The 17,302-nt window shown below is 43.9% G+C and overlaps 1 protein-coding gene across 3 annotated transcripts in view; it reads right to left on the bottom strand.

The window, feature by feature from the left end:
• The window catches only part of RPS6KA5 (ribosomal protein S6 kinase A5), a 185,463-nt gene that overhangs the window by 102,350 nt on the left and 65,811 nt on the right, over positions 1-17,302 (bottom strand). For 2 of the 3 annotated variants that reach the window (XM_061156418.1, XM_061156419.1), the window contains exon 3: positions 2,657-2,875. In XM_061156418.1, the coding sequence (XP_061012401.1) occupies positions 2,657-2,875 (219 nt within the window). Of the gene's footprint in view, positions 1-2,656; positions 2,876-12,113; positions 12,185-17,302 lie in introns of all 3 variants that reach the window. The other variant, XM_061156420.1, reaches the window with a different exon arrangement.

Below are 17,302 nucleotides of genomic sequence, written 5' to 3'. Positions count from 1 at the left end.
TTAGTGAGCCACCCAGTCTTACATTTTGTCATGACGGCCCTGGCCGAATGCGACAGTATTTGGAGGACTGACCTAGCATGCATTCCAAGCACTCCAAACAAGTAACAGAACCAGAAAAACAAACCGAAAAAAAAAAAAAGTTTAAAAAGGTCCCGTTCAAGATTTCTGAAAAGTGTTGTCTTTCAAGTCAAATAGCAACTACAAGCATGCACAAAGAGGACGAGAGTAAAGGCATCTGCGGGGAGAGGAGGCAGAGGGCAGGCTTCCTAAACGCACTGCCTGCCTCACCTACGAGGGAGCAAGTCCACCGTCCAGTCTACGTTCTACTCTTGAGCTGCCAGAAGAGATGGGCTTTCTCATTTTGGGTTGTATCTATTTATTTGTGGGCCACTGACAAAGAGCAAAAGTAACAAAGAAGCAACAACAAAAAGAGCAATGTTATCAAGGACTGTTTTTAATCAAAATGCAAATATTCCACTCATCTACTTTGAGGTTAAAAGTATTATTTATAAAAACTGCACTATTTACAATAAACAACTTAGACAGAAGGAGCATAGTACGGTCAGGGACAGAGGAAAGGGACAGGGGGAGCAGCGGGCCCAAAAGCCCAGGAGTCCGGCTCTCCCGCTCCAGGCTCGCGCTGGTCTACAAGCTCAGGTGTCAGATTTAACTGTCATGAGCCGGTTTATTATAAAATCTGGTTCGCTGAACAAGACAATCATTTATAGCAAGTCTTTCTAGACTCCCTGAGGTTCCATGGCAATTGTGATTGGGGGAGGACCAGAAACAAACTGTAGGGTTTGGTGCCCTGAAACTCAGATTCAAGCACCGCTCCTCATCTCTATCTGTTTTCCAATTGAAGGTTTGTGTTTGCATTTGAGGGGAGGGTTCCACTGCTAAAAATGTTGAAACCACTGTATTACAATGCCCTGTCCACTACACGCTACTGGGGAAAAATACAGAAGGAACTGTATTTAGAAATCAGTAAACAGCAAAGCTGAACAGATACACACAGGAGGAGAAGGAAGGCCTGAGACACCAGGCAGATGGTCATTTGAGTCAGGACCCTGACCAGACAGGGAGACTGTGGCCTATCTGTATGGAAGATCTGGGATGGTTAGAGGCTGCTAAGCACCGCAAACTGGGCCTCAAAAAGTGAATGCAATTTTAGGCAGCGTTAATAAAAGTATAACTTTCAAAATGAGAGCATTTGATAAAGTTGCCAAATATATATTAAAAAGTCTGTTTGTACCAGAGAAAACAAGGGGCACTGTTGGACAGACTTCCAACGATTCAGATCTGAGTTCTGATCTTTATTCTCAAGCTTATACAAGATATGTGACTGCAGGAAATGAAGCTTCCAGAACCTCACCACCTCTGATGAGAGGCCTCTGGCAGAGCTGCGTGGGAGTTAGTGATAACTAGGACAACACGGAGCAGAGGGCCAGCACACCGAAGGAACGAGAGAACCAGCTAATGCTTACAGGGCACCGTGTGTGAAAGTCCACCTCATCTAATCCTCACATGAGATCGATACCAGGGTATTATAATACATAAGTGCAAGTCCTCACAAGGGTGGGACTAAAACTGCAGCAGAAGACACACTCTACGATGGAGGAGAGTAACACCAGAAGTACTGCCATTTACTTCCAGCAGGAAGAGAGGACCACACAACTTTTCTGAAAAGAAATCTGGCCAGATTTCAAATCTGCACAGAGGACATTTCTGAAGTCCACATACTCACAGCAGTCCAACTCTATTTGATAGGGCTTCCCTGGCGGCTCAGGTGGTAAAGAATCTGCCTGCAATGCAGGAGACCAGGGTTTGGTCGCTGGTCAGAAAGATCCCCTGGATAAGGGAATGGCAACCCACTCCAATATTCTTGCCTGGAAAGTTCTATGGACAGAGGAGCCTGGCGGGCTGCAGTCCATGAAGGAAAGGATTCAGACAGTGTCTGTGGGTGGGAACAGGAGTGAGCAGAGTACTGACTGACTCTTGGGGATCTCCCTTAAAACCAGGCTTTTCACTAGAAAAGCAAACCATCTCTGAGAAAAATCTTTTCTTTTCCCTAGTTACTGATTTCCATAAATATACCCTCGTTGGCCCAAACCTGTATGTTCCTGAGAACTGCGGCCTACTTTCCCATCCAGCTCCGACATTTGAATGGAATCTGCCACCCAGGGAAGCAGCTCCCTAACGACTCCCGTGCTCAAGACTAAAGAGGAGTGTCAGGGCGGAGCACACAAACCCCTTCAGGCCCAGAGGTCTCAGATCCAGAGCAACTCCAGTGCTCAAGGAAGCGCCACCATGGAGAGAAGAGTGGAGGTTAAAAGATTTCACGTCTTCTTTTGTTTTTTTGAAGATTTTTTGGTTTTGATGTGGACCATTCTTAAAGTTTTTGTTGAACGTGTCAATATATCGCCTCTGTTGCTCACGTTCTTGTTTTTTGGCCGTGAGGCATGTGGGGTCTTAGTTCCCTGACTAGGGGTCACACCCTCACCCCCTGTTTGGAAGGCAAAGTCTTAACCACTGGACCACCAGGAAGTCCCAAGACTCCACTTCTTCTAAGTCTGAAGTGTGCCACCCTTTAGGGAGGTCACAGCTCAAGGCCCAGAGTGTGCGGGGCGAGCCGGCGGCGGCCGGGAAGCGCACTCACCTAGGATGAGGTGGAGCTTGGCCTCCGTCTGGAAGGCGTAGTGCAGCGTCACCAGGAAGGGCGACTGCCGCACCTGCTCCAGGACCTGCCGCTCCGCCCGCGCGTGCTCCGTGCTCTTGGCCTTCTGGACGATGGCGGCCTTCTTCAGGACCTTCATGGCGTACAGCTTTCCAGCATCGTGGCCACTCACTTTACGCACGAGAAACACCTTTCCGTAAGCTGAAAATGAGAAGAAAAACATCAGAAGAGTGATTACAAGGCTGCCCAGGCAGAGCGGTAACTGATGCAGACGGAAGGTTAACAGTGCACAAAAACTCTCTCTGAACGAAAAACCACCCGAGCGCTGTTTCCAACAGTTCTTTCATATATTTCTTCACGTTTATGCCAGACATCTCTCTAGGTCTCACCCTCAGATGCAGGTATCTCACCACTGCTGACGAACGGAGGCTTTCACCCTTTTACTGTTATTCCCGCCTCAGTATGTTTAGCTATAGGAAACTACTGTTATTACGGTCAATTAACCACAGTCCAATTCTGAACAACCAGGACGTTTTAGACATCACGTAAAACCTCTAGGTTTTGCTACTGCTGTAAATAAATAAAAATAGTTCTTAAGGAGAATCTAAAAAAAAAAATCTCACACACACATATGAATCAAGTATCTCAAGTACTCCTCTAATACTTATTTTAAAAAGTCTAAAGTGACATAAGCTGACCTCGTACAAACAAAAGAGATCTTCAGATTCCTGACCCAGGGATCGAACCTGGGTCCCTATCTCCTGCATTGCAGGCAGATTCTTTACCGTCTGAGCCACCAGGGAAGCCTGTAAAAGACTCTGAATAGCAAGCAATACCAACAGAACCCCCTTCACAGCTCGGGACAGCAGTTCACAAGGCAGTAGGTGAACCCTGTCACATGTTCCTAACTATGGGCTCAGCTGGGAAAATCCTGTGGACAGGGCCACTCCACTCTATGTGGAGGCATTGGGGCCACACTGGATACTGTGCCCAGAGCAGATGCCTGTGCTTATTTACCTAGAGAAGCAGGGAAGGCCAGGAAGAGGCAGGAGGAAGGAGGAGGGGGAAGGCAGACAAAAAAACTGATAAGGGGAAGGAGTAGGTCCCCAGTTCACCCCTACAAGGTATAAAGTCTCTCCCCTTCTCAAAATGCAAACACCTCCTGGGATGGTTGAGACCAGTCCCACTTCTGACGTGCTTTCATCAAGACCATTCTGGAGCTGGTCTGAGGTCTGATCCAGACCCATGCTTCCTCAGACTCTGCCCACACTTCAACAGTGTTTAGCATATAATCCTGTTCTAACCTACTCACAAATAAGGCAGTTTTAAGGGAAGGGCCTAAATATTCATTGGAAGGAGTGATGGTGAAGTTGAGGCTCCAATGCTTTGGCCACCTGATGCTTAGAGCCAATTCATTGAAAAGACCCTGATGTTGGGAAAGACAGAAGGCAGGAGGAGAAGGGGACAGCAGAGGACGAGAGGTTGGATGGCATCACCGACTCAATGGACATGAGTCTGAGCAAGCTCTGGGAGTTGGTGATGGACAGGGAGGCCTGGCGTGCTGCCGTCCATGGGGTCGAAAAGAGTCGGGCACGACTGAGCGACTGAACAGCAACAGCAAAGGGACGGGCTCCTACGCTGCGGACGTTATGCGGTTCAGGACTCGAGGAAGTAAATGAGCACAGACTCATGATATACAGTGGACAGAGAATGGTGGCACATTCCTGAGAAGGAAGGGAAACTCACTAAGCACTAGGCGTGCAGGCTCTGTGCTAAACACATTCCACACAGTGACTCGCTCGCTTCTCAAACAGCCAGTGAGGTTGGCACTTGTAGTAATCCCATTCTGCAGATGGAAGTGCAAAATGGAATTACCGAAAGGAAGTGGCCAGAATATGTGGGTAAAAAGTGGCAGAACTGATTCAGATGAAAGCAGTGTGACTCCAAGGACTACACATTAACCTCACCCTAACCCAATTAACCATTTGTTTTTAAAAACATACATTCTTCATGAATACTAGAAATGGGATGGTGTGGATTTTAATAAGACCTCTACCATAAACATACTGAACATACTCTGGACTGTATTAAAAGTTAACAAACAGGTTGTGTCTTGTATCGAAAATAAAATGATTACAGATTGAGAGTTTAGTAAGGCAGAAGTGAACCAAAAAAAAAAAATGTCAAAGGATTATTAGAACCCAACAATCTATTCAGCAGCAGTGAAATGAAGCTGGAAAATATTCCAATGACGAGTACTTACTGTACCTTCCTTGGAATAAGGTTCTACAGAAATCCGGAAGAAAGTCAAGTCCTCTACAAGTACAAGGTTTTTGTGTTCCCCTACACACACAAGGCACCTGCCCAAAATTTCTGTTCTGAGATTCCTGTCTCCAGACTGTTATGGTCCTTAGAAATTGCTACCTGTCTTTCTTCTCCAACAAAGAAAATCTTTCTACAACATCACGGGAAGATGGCCATGAACTCCCTCCCAGTGCTCACGCGTGTCCTTCAGCCCAGGTGCTGCCGGCATGGCAGACAGACCGCAGGGGGTGAGCACCTACCTGCTGAGGACTTGCACTTCAGAGACAAACTCTGGGACCCCTGCAGCACCCCACGACGGGGTGAGGGGGTGACCCCCACCCTACAGGTGAGGAAACGGAGCATGGAGAACTGGGCCCTGGCTCAAGGTCACAGCCGTTTCTGGCCCAGCTCCTGAGACCCCACTCCGAGCAGCACCGCAGCACCTCCTGAACTGAATGACCTCACAGCCAAAGAAAGGAGGAGCCAGGCGTTAGAGAGAAGTCACAGTACAGGTCAGCTGTTCGCACAGTGGCAAAGACACAGTACTAATACTTCCAAGCGGGGGGAGTTTTGTAAAGTAGCCCATTTTGTGGATGAGGGGATCTAAATATTCAAAAATGTGCCTTACCTTGAGTGGAAACAGACCTTTCTACAATATTCATCAGTTAGTTCTTATACCTTCTGGGCTTACAAAACAGAATATTACTCATCTTCTCTAAAATAATCTTTTAAATATTTAAAAATACAGTCACACCATCTCATCTAAGGAAAATGTCCCTATTCACTAAGCCAATCTGAAAGTAAATGGTGTTAAGATTTTGTACCACTAGGAGGTTCCCTTGAGGTGCACTGTGAATTTGCAAATAATTTTTCTTTGATTTTTTTTTCTGCTCCTTTAAACAATGTCATATTTCACTTCAAATAAAAGTGAGATAGCATCGGATGCTAATGTAGGTGGGCAAATAATAGAAAATCATCCTTAAGGCCACGTTATACACGGTCAAACAATAGACAGTCATCCTGCTTGCCATGTGATGATATCCAGAAGTTTTCCAGTGAGTTAAAGACATATCCTGCCATTAGCATTATTTTTAATCTATCAGGAAACTGTCAGGGGAAAAAAGTATGCTGATGCTCCCAAGTCTTCAGTTTTTACTTTTATAACTGCCATGATTGACTAAAGCTATGGTACTTCTATCACACAGTATGTGCCAATAGATGCTTACAACAATAAAATTCAAGAAGAGCCTTACAATGTTTCAAACAACAAATATTTCAGGCAAACAAGACCTTATTTTTGAGCAGGCTGCTGATCACGCTGCAAAGGAGGAAGAGAATGTTCACTGCTGGAGGGACCCTGAAGAAGCCACCTGCCCTGACTGAGCCAGGAAGGCAGGGGAGGAGTCCTCCCGCAGAAGAGTGCCATCCAGGCCAGGACCGCCTACGTGTCTCCCAGGGTTTTAAGAGGGGCCACTGCAACTGAACTTGGTGGTAACGTCACTTCCTTTTAGTTTTCGGTGAGAGGAATGACTGCCCTGTAGTGAAGCCAACTCCTGGCTTTCACTCGCTGGGTGCTAATGGTGGTAAAGCCTATTTTGAAAGCATCTTTTGGAAACCTGTAAAAAGCAACCAGCCAATGGCAAAAACTCTTCTGGCCAAAAAAGGTAAACAATAGTACTTCCTGCTCAGATGGAGCCACTAAAACAGATGCTTGGCAACACAGCTGGGATCTGCAGCTTGGGTCAAGAGACAAAGCTTCAGGCTTCAGCATAACTCTAATCTCTGCATCAACACGGAATGGCTTCAGATGCATTGCCAGCAATCTTCACAGAAGCCTGTGCAGTGCTCTGATCTTATCAGTTTCTACATAGAAAGGGCCTTTCCAAGATACTCTGTCAACAAATGTCAGCACAAGAAGACATGGAGTTCACTGGTTTTCCAGAGATCAAGTCTAGCAGCGCTTGATGAGACGACATAGAAGTTCTACTTATTAGATTGAGGGAAAGCAAACTCTAAAAGGCCTTCCCTGGTGGCTCAGTTGGTAAAAAATCTGCCTGCAACATGGGAAAGCTGGGTTCGACCCCTGGGTTAGGAAGATCCCCTGGAGAAGGTAATGGCTACCCACTCCAGCATTCTTGCCTGGAGAATCCCATGGGCAGAGGAGCCTGGTGGGCTACAGTCCATGGGTCACAAGGAGGCTCACGACTGAGCGACTAACACTAACTAACTAACTACATTCAAGAAACAAACAACAACTAGGAATGAGAACTCCCTGGTGGTCTAAGGGTTAGGAATTTGAGATTTCACTGTCGAGGCCCTGGGTTCAGTCTGAGACTGAGTCTGAGTCTTGAGACTGGGTTCAGTCTCAAGCTGCATGGTCAAAAAAAAAAAAAAAAAAAAACCAATGACAAGGATTAATTCCTGTCTTTGCTTGACAGATACCTATGACCACGTGAATGAGGCGTATCTTTCATTTCAAGGCTCGACAGACATTGCAGTGTGCTCCCATACCAACAGGTTATAGTAGTCGTTTCCAGAAGACTGGATCAAGACAACCACATGAGCTTTCTCCAAGCTGGAGGAGGAATTCCGTAGGTTGGGGGCAAACTACAGATACATTATGAAGGTCATTTCTGCTCAAACTGGAATCTGGATTCAGCATCCTACCCCACCAGACACAGACAGTACAATGCTGCAGACCTTGTTGACAGTGGTGTCAATGGCTTGATGATAAAGGAAACCACGTAAGATGAACTAAGTGCAGCATCAAAGGGAATCGCCTAGTTCCTCAGACCAGGTTTCAGTCTGCTTTTCCACAGGTGTGACTCTGATGCCATCGGCCACAGTGATCACTCTGAATCAGGCTTTTAGCGTGAGTCACGACAAATAGCAGTTAAAGCAGGCTGATGGTTCTAAAACAAGATGACATGCATGCTGTCACATCAAAAGCCGCTGCACAAATTCAACTACTTTTTCAAGCTAAACAAAAGCAGCTTTCTTGCTGAAATTTATCTAGAGCAAAATTAAACAGATCTCTTCACTTTATTTGTAAAATCTGAATTCATTAAAATTTTTCAGGAAGTATTGGCATTAAAATGTGATCAATTTGTTAAAAAAAAAAAAGCATTTTTTATGGTTCGTCTGTGGATGCAGTTTACAATGCCGTATGACTAAACGCAAGGAGAATCTGTCTATGTTTACATCAGTTGTTCTGGAGAAAACGGTTAGGAACTAGACGGCCTCTGGATTACGTCCTTCAGCCGCGTGCTCACCCAGAACACACTGTTCCCACCGGGATCTGAATGCTTACACTCTGTGAGGTCACTGTTCTCTGCCGCTCAAACTTGTATTAACGCTGCTTAAAACCCTATACATTGTACACTCTGGCTTACCAGTGATGCCACACTTTGGGTTTATTCCAATCTTGTAACTTCTGTACTGGAACTACTGCTTTAAAAAAATATATGGCAGAAGTGCTCCTGGTGGCTCCCACTTAACCAGCTCCCAACACTGGTGGCACGCGCCTCTCCACCTGTAAGACAGCCCTGCAGCCCGCTGCCCATGACCAGCTCTCCGAGCGCTGCCATCTCCAGGGCTGCTTTGCTTCCCACGAGCCACTGACACTCACTGCCTCACTGGCGTGTGCCTGCGGCGTATGCTGTTCTTACATAATTTAACTATGTATTACATAAGCCATGGAAATGAAAGAAAAAGAAAAGAGAAAGAAAAGAAAAAATGAGGTTAAAAGCTTTGAAAGAACTACATAAAAGCAAGACACTTGGGGGAAAAAAAAACTCAAAAAAGTAGGCATGGGTGAAACAACTATAAAAGGCTAAGGGAAAAATTTTGTACCCAGATTGCTTCAAATGTATCTGGTTCTCACTTTAAAGAACTGGAAACTTGATTTTAGATGATGCATTATGAGTGTGGTTTATGCAAACCATTGTTTAAGAACTTACTTTCAAAGATTCTTGTGCCTGCACGCAAAATGAATATGTATTTGTATGTTTTAAGTGAAAAGTAGTATGTTCAAAGTACATATTTATATATCCTTTTAAAATGATTTTCCACTTGAACCAGCTTTTTCTGATTAACCACAAGTACCAATGATGTAATCGCAGAGAGATTCCACTAACTCAACCATCACAGTCAGTGTTCCTGAAGTTCACCCCTCTCCCCTGCTTCCAGAACACTGGAACCTTGTTTAACGGTGACTTCACCATCAACCACACTAACTCCTCCCCTAAGTCTGCATTCATCCTCAAGTAGTAAGCATACCTTTGGTGCTGTCATCTAAACTGTTGATAAAAGAAATAACCCTTCTGGCTCAAAACACTTGATTTCCCACGACTCCTAAGACAACGAGAATCCTTAATGTAGCCTAAACCACCTGCCCCCTCTCTGCCTCTCTCCACTTCTCACCATCACTGACTCACTCCTTCAGACATAACAGCCTCTCCTGACTACCCAGACTAGCACAGCTCCTCTCATTTTACACTCTCCTCACTCTGTCACAGAAATGGTCAGAAGCATGGGTTTTCATTTATTCGTGTGATTGCCTCACTGTGTAGCTTTCACTGGACTGCAAATTCCACAGATCCATGGGCTATGTCTGGTTTTACTCAAGTTGTATCATTAGCAGCTTCTGGAGCTGGTACACTGGAGAAACTCAGTGCTGAATGTGTGAGAAAGAAACACAGAGGACAGACAGAGCAAAGCTTCTGCGGCACACAGCCAGAGACCCTCTCTGCTGGCAATCCTGACCGAGAGGTGAAGGAAGGCTTTAGGAAGAGAAACGAATGCCAATCCCCTGCAAGGGGAGAGCGCGTCAACCCTTTCCCCTTGAGAGGGGACAGCGGGCTTTCATGCAGATATCACTTTCAAGAAAGAAAGCAGTGTTGGTCACTCAGTCAAATCTGACTCTCCGCAACCCTGCAGACTGTAGCCTGCCAGGCTCCTCCATGGAATTCTCCAGGCAAGCACATTGGAGTGGGCTGCTGTGCCCTCCTCGCGGGGGTCTTCCCGACTCAAGGATAGAACGTGGGTCTCCTCAATTGCAGGCAGATTCTTTACCATCTGTGGCTCAGCTGGTAAAGAATCTGCCTGTGATGCGGGGGACCTGGGTTCAATCCCTGGGTGGGGAAGACCCCCTGGAGAAGGGAAAGGCTACCCACTCCAGTGTTCTGGCTTGGAGAATCCTATGGACTACTGTCCATGGGGTCGCAAAGAGCCAGACACAACTGAGCGACTTTCACTTCACTTTCACTTTCTTTACCGTCTGAGCCAGCAGGGAAATCCCCAATCCTTTTACTGTGGGAATTCCACATGACTCCTGACAACACTCCCTAGGGAAGCTAGCTCAGGAAACTCAGCTGCCACCACTGTGGAAAAGGAAGGATCTTAACATGGTGTCATCTCTCTCTGGCCACTGCTTGGTAACCTGCCTCAACTACACAAGAACTGATTACAATGCCTGGCTACATCCCTTCCTCGATTTAACTTGAGAAAAGATTTCTACCTTTCCACATGTGACATGTCCCAGACACTGACAATCAATCCACCTGCCCTCCCCACTCCAGTCTCTCTAGACCAGTTGTTTTCAACTGTGGGCTATGACCTGTTAGTGGATAATGATACCAATTTATTGTGTTCAATGGCATTTTGAAACTAAAGTACTAAAAAAAGAACTGAATATACTAAAAAGTGTTTCATGAACATGTGGAGGTATCAGTTCAGTTCAGTTGCTCAGTCATGTCTGACTTTTTGCAACCCCATGGACTGCAGCACGCCAGGCCTCCCTGTCCATCACCAACTCCTGGAGTTTACTCAAACTCAGGTCCATCGAGTTGGTGATGCCATCCAACCATCTCATCTTCTGTCATCCCCTTCTCCTCCTGCCTTCAATCTTTCCCAGCATCACGGTCTTTTCCAATGAGTCAGTTTTTCAAATCAGGTGGCCAAAGTATTAGAGCTTCAGTCTCCGCATCAGTCCCTCCAATAAATATTCAGGACTGATTTCCTTTAGGATTGACCAGTTTGATCTCCTTGCAGTCCAGGGACTCTCAAGAGTCTTCTCCAACACCACAGTTCAAAAGCATCTATTCTTTGGTGCTCAGCTTTCTTTATAGTCCAACTCTCACATCCATACATGACTAGTGGAAAAACCAAAGCTTTGACTAGATGGACCTTTGTCAGTAAAGTAATGTCTCCGCTTTTTAATATGCTTTCTAGGTTGGTCATAGCTTTTCTTCCAAGGAGCAAGCGTCTTAATTTTAAGGCGGAGGTCACCATCTGCAGTGATTTTGGAGCCCCAAGAAAATAAAGTCTCTCAGTGTTTCTATTGTTTCCCCATCTATTTGCCACGAAATGATGGGACCAGATGCTATGATCTTAGTTTTCTGAATGATGAGTTTTAAGCCAACTTTTTCACTCTCCTCTTTCACTTTCATCAAGAGGTACTTAGTTCTTCACTTTCTGCCATGAGGGTGGCGACATCTGCACGTCTGAGGTTACTGTGTTAGGTGCTCATGTGTAGGTATACGTGACTGTGAACAAGTCTAAGCACATGAGAGAGGAGGAGGATGGCCGTGCAAAACACGGTTAAGGACCTCAGGCTCTGATGCCAGACTGCCCAGCTCTGATTCCTAGGTATTCTGTTCAATAACTGTGTGAAAGAAAGGGAGAGTTTATTCGCTAAGTCACATCTGACTCTTTACAACCCCATGGTCTATAGCCTGCCAGGCTCCTCTGTCCATGGAATTTTCCAGGAAAAAATACTGGAGTGGGTAGTCATGCCCTTCTCCAGGGGATCTTCCCAATCCAGGGCGTGAACTCAGGTCTCCTGCACTGCCGGCAGATTCTTTACCATCTGAGCCACCAGGAAGTTCAAACTGTGTACCCCCGGGCAAAACACGGAACACAACTGTGCCTCAATTTCGTCATTAGGGACTGTAACAGTTCTTACATCATGTGGTCTGGGGATAAAGGAAATTAACATAAGGATTCAAAGGAAGGCCTGGCAGATAACAAACACTACACAAATGTTAGTGGGAAAAGGATGTGTGTCTGTGTATACTGTCTCTGTGTCTATATACATACATAAACACACATACTGAACTGCCATTCAAAAATGTACCTGTTTTGTCCTATGCGTAACAGTCCAAAACGTTTGAAAGCTACAGTTCTAGATGAACTTATATGCTTTTCCTTTAAAAAAAAAAAAAAAAGAACAAATTATGTAGGCCAAAGAATTTTCCCTATCTCTTTTTCTACATCATCTATTTCACTTTCCCGTTATCTGACTTTTGCTCTATTTTCATCTTTTTTTTCATCTTTTTTTTTAAGTTCCTTATTTTTTTATTCTATCTTTGAAAATGCCCCTAAATCTCTATTTGAAAACTGGTACATTTTAAGATACATTTAAAATGAAATGCACTTGATTTTACATATTTATCAAACAGAAGCACTGATTTCTAAATTTCTTTGTAGAACAGATATCTTATTTGCACACTAAATTCCAAATATTAAAAGATACATAAGTAACTACATAAAACTTAATATTGCAATTATAAAACTTAGTATTTCAACATAACTTTAAAATAGAAACAGAGAATTTGAGCCATTTAATTCAATCATTTTTAAATTCAATCATTTTTAATGTTAGTCACTGTTGCCAGGATTTTTAAAATAAAAACAAAATGTCTAAGACTAATAGACTGATTAAAATAGATTCTTCTTCTAACATACAAAGAGCTATAAACCCAAAACATGCCTGCATACCAGAACAGACACTATAGGCAAACATGAGACATGGTAAAAGCACATGAAATCATAGGCAGTAATGTTTTATGCAAGAGACTGAGATAGACTATTTGTTTTGGGTATAAACCTGTATATCCTCCTAGAAGATAAATAACACCGACGACCTGGAAGACAACAAAAGCACCAGCATTCTACACATGATCCAATTAATTTTTTAAACTAACCAGGGTCAAATGTGGCTCATTTAGTTAATTACTTTAAATGGTCAAAAACAGCTGAAATCGAGACCACAAAACCAATGCATCTTCTCATGGATGGTGTTAGCTTCTTTAAAAAAAGACTTAATGTGTGAGAAAGTTGACAATAAAAAATAGTTTCAGGAATGACTATCTATGGATTCCACTTATGCATACTGGATTAGCTTGAATAATTAAAGACTGAGTGTATGATATCTGCTAGATCAGCACTTTTCAATTTCAGAGGAAGCCCTCGGCACCACAGGCATTAATCCCGCTGATAAGTGTGTGTGCATGTGGTGTGCCCACCTTCCGCCCACCTCCTACAGACGGCCCACGGAAACCACGTGGCGCTTCTTATTCCCTGGTGCCAAATGACTTGAAAACCAAAGATCCATCAGGAAAGGAGAAAAAGCTGCAAAGGAAGGCATGCTCCATTACAAGACCTAGACTAGAACTGATTACCCATGGAATGTGATTACCAAAGGACCCACTAAAAGGAAAATACAGGAAATCTCAACAAATGAGCTGTTTGGGTTTAAAACACTTGCCCCCTCTCCCTTGCTCCAAGACTTCCCAGGCTCAGGCTGAACCCAGACCCGAGCCTCGGCCACACGCTGCTGAGGCTCCTCCTCGGCCCCTACCGCCCCTCACTCTTCTCTGAGCACTCCTGCAGAAGCCAAGTGCACTCCATTCTAGCAAACGTGACCCAGGACAGCATCAGTAATGAGTCAAACTGTGTTTACACTAGGCAGATAATGTCAACCAACATCCTTAAGTGGAATCATCTTTTGATTTTAGAATAAAACATCACAAATATTTAACCTCTAAGATTTCCTTAAGCACTGCAGGCTTACACTGAAACATAAGGAACAGTGGGTACACACAGATGCAAAACTGTAAACTTTTTTAAACGACGATTTTGACAATTTAACGAATACAAGCTTTTAAAAACACCATTTGATAGGAATACTTTCCAAACACCTAAAGGGAATTAAATGACAAACAATGACTAAGTCATCATTTTTGAAACAGTCTGTACATGACTCAATCAAGTATTTTTCCCTTGCATCATGTGGCCAAAAAGTAGCTGTGTCTTCAAGCTGTCTGGTGCAATTCCTAGCACCATCTAGTGGCAAATTACCCAGAAGAAAAAGAAATGTAGTCTGATTTAATAAATGAGATGTGTTTCTGAAAAGTGTGCAGTAAAAGAATGTAAGTACCTATATATTTCACAAGGCTCTCCTGTCAGGGATGACCTTCAGAGAGTCTGAGTTTTGTTTGTTGTTTTAGTTGCTTAGTCGTCTCCGAGTCTTTTGCAACACCAAGGACTGTAGCGTGCCAGGCTCCTCTGTCCATGGGATCTCCCAGGCAAGAGCACTGGACTGGGCTGCCATTTCCTTCTCCAGGGGATCTTCCCCACCCAGGGATCGCCACGTCTGCACTGGGAAGCAGATCCTTTACCGCTGAGCCACCTGGGAAGCCCAGAGTTTGACACCAAAGAGCAAAGAACTATCAGAGTGAACATCCTGAGGACGCACTGAAGGCTGCGGTAAGCAACCCAGTCGTCTCTCCACTAGACGGTTCCCAAGACCTGCTGATCACATGACCACCCTCCCCTCCCCTCCAGCAAAGAAAACAGCAACCTTCTTACCAGGGCACCAGGGACTGAGGAAGACAGAAGTGGCTGCTGCCCATTAGGTATTACTGGAGGTAAGGAATTTTGAATCTCTACACTCAATCAGCAATCATCTGAAGATCTTACAAACCCAGAAACAAACATTAAATGAAGATCACATTATTCAACCTGCAAGTCTGTATGTAATATATCTTTTTTAAAAAATGCTCACTAGGGAGGCTTAAGAGGGAGGGGATATATGTATACATGTAGCTGATTCACTGTTATACAGCAGAAACTGACAACATTATAAAGCAATTACACTCCAATTTAAAAAATGCTCACTACTCTTTTCCCGGCACCCAAAACAGTACCTGTCTCTTAACAAATGCATGTGAATGAATGAACCCCAAGAGCAATGGGAATGAAGGGCAAGGTTTTGAATATAAAAGTGACATGATCAAACTTACACTTAGGAAAGAAGACTCCCGGCTGTAGTCAGAGAAAGACTAGGAAGGCACAGCCTGAAACTTGAAGATCTTTGATGGTTACGTGTCCCTATTTATTGCTGGACATATTTTGGGTTTCACAATAACGTATTTGTTAATAGATGACAATCACTTATGTATCAGGGTAATCTGAGACATTGATAATGCACTATACTAGCTCTTTTAGAATCTAGGCTTCTGTCCCTTTCAGATACATATATAGTTTATATAGCATTTACTATGTGTCAGGCAATCTAGATGTTTTATTACTCATTTTATGCATATTTTATGCATATTTGGGGGCTTCCCAGGTAGTACAGTGGCAAAGAATCTGCCTGCCAATCCGGGAGACAAAAGAGACTCAGGTTCAATCCCTGGGTCAGGAAGATCCCCTGGAGTATGAAATGGCAACCACTCCAGTATTCTTGCCTGGAAAATTCCTTAGACAGAGGAGCCTGGTTGGTTACAGCTGATGGGGTCGCAAGGAGTCGGACATGACTGAGCAACTGAACACATGTGCATATTTTAGCAGAAGACTGTTAACCTAACATATAGAAGGTTGTTCATAACCTAGAATGTTTGAAAAGTTAAAGAAAACAAAGAAACACAATCTTCATTTGGCATGTTATTTTTGAGGAAACACAAGAAACGTGGGTCTAATCCCTGGGTTGAGAAGATCCCCTGGAGTGGGAAACGGCACTCCACTTCAGTATTTTTGCTGGAAAATTCTATGAGCAGAGGAGCCTGGCGAGCTATAGTCCATGGGCTCCAAGAGTCAGACACGACCAAGCACCTAAGCGCATGTACACACAATACACAAATCAGCTCTTTAGAAATGGTAATAAGATTCAGCTGCCAATAACATTTATGAGATATTTGTTAGATTTTTAGTATTAGAAATATAACTTTAGTTGGAATTATTCCCAGACATGCTAACAAAGTGACTACAAGAAAGAACTAATAATCTGTCCTTGAGAAGAAGTCCTAAATAATTGTTTTTCTAATTTAGGGTACAGCTTTACAGTAGAATCCCCTGTTGAATAAATAATCATAACTGGCGGTTATCTAGCAATTGGCGATTCATATTGATTATCTCACTGATGTTGTAACAGCATCGTGGGATAGGTACCATTAACTTTGGCCAATAGGGACTTGGGCTCACAGAGTTCATGTGATTTACCTAAGGAACACAAGTAGGCAACGGTTAGCTCAAGATTCAAACCTGAGTCTTCCAAATCATCACTGATGGCCAAGTACCTCACAGCTATGAATGCACCACAATTAGAAATCAACTCAAATGCACCCATAGTTACATGACAAAATTTATCCTTTTTTTTGCCATAATGACAAAAAATCTCTGAAATACAGATCAACCATGATGAATAAAGAAAATTCAAAAAGAATACATGCTCCACTTCATTAAACACCAGAATGACTAACAATGCACAGTGAGTCCATTTAAAGGCTTTCTTCTATACTTGGATGGAGCAAAATGGTCAAAAGGAAGGCAGCAGAAAAGGTAAAAAGGAAAACCAGAATCACTACTCCCACAAACAGTCCAAAATTTCATCATGAGACAATGTAATTCTAAAAGAGAAACAAAGATACTTCCTGAATCTGGAAGTATCAATCTCCAGAACAACACTAGAGACAAACACAAGTGAACTGAACTGCTAGTTATTAGACTATTGCTAAACTCCACACAGTGACCAGACCACAGGGAGGGAGCAGCAACAGGGCTGGAAACACATACGACGATGACCTTAAGAGTCCACAATCCAGAAGAAAAAGAGCAGCTCAGGGCCGCGCTCCCTACCGAGGACTTCCAGGGCCACAGTTCAGAGAAGGAAGCACCTGTGCAGGATCTGGACAGGCGGGAAAGAGGAAAAGTATGAAGCTGGGGAGGGCGATAAGGCGGGGCCTCAGGGGACGGGAAAGACACGGAACTGCAGGGGAGCAAAAGACCAACCAGACTTGTAAGTAGGCGGAATATCAGGGTAACTGGAGGGAAAGACAGGAGAAAACAGCTAAGCCTGAAAGCAAGAAAAGAATTTGGACAGGAATAATTAACTAGAAAAAAAGGCACTAAAAGTTCTGAAACAGAAGAATAGCACAATAATGATGAATTTTAATAAGGGTGCATATTATTTATAACAGGATATGTATAAAATGCATAAAATGGGAGAGAGAACTTGCAGAAAGTCCAGTTTAAAAAAAAAAA

The sequence above is a fragment of the Dama dama genome, chromosome 12 (genome assembly GCF_033118175.1).
Source record: "Dama dama isolate Ldn47 chromosome 12, ASM3311817v1, whole genome shotgun sequence".
Lineage (NCBI taxonomy): Eukaryota > Metazoa > Chordata > Mammalia > Artiodactyla > Cervidae > Dama > Dama dama.
The sequence above is the reverse complement of the archived record's forward strand: the minus strand, read 5'-3'. Positions and strand labels throughout refer to the sequence as shown.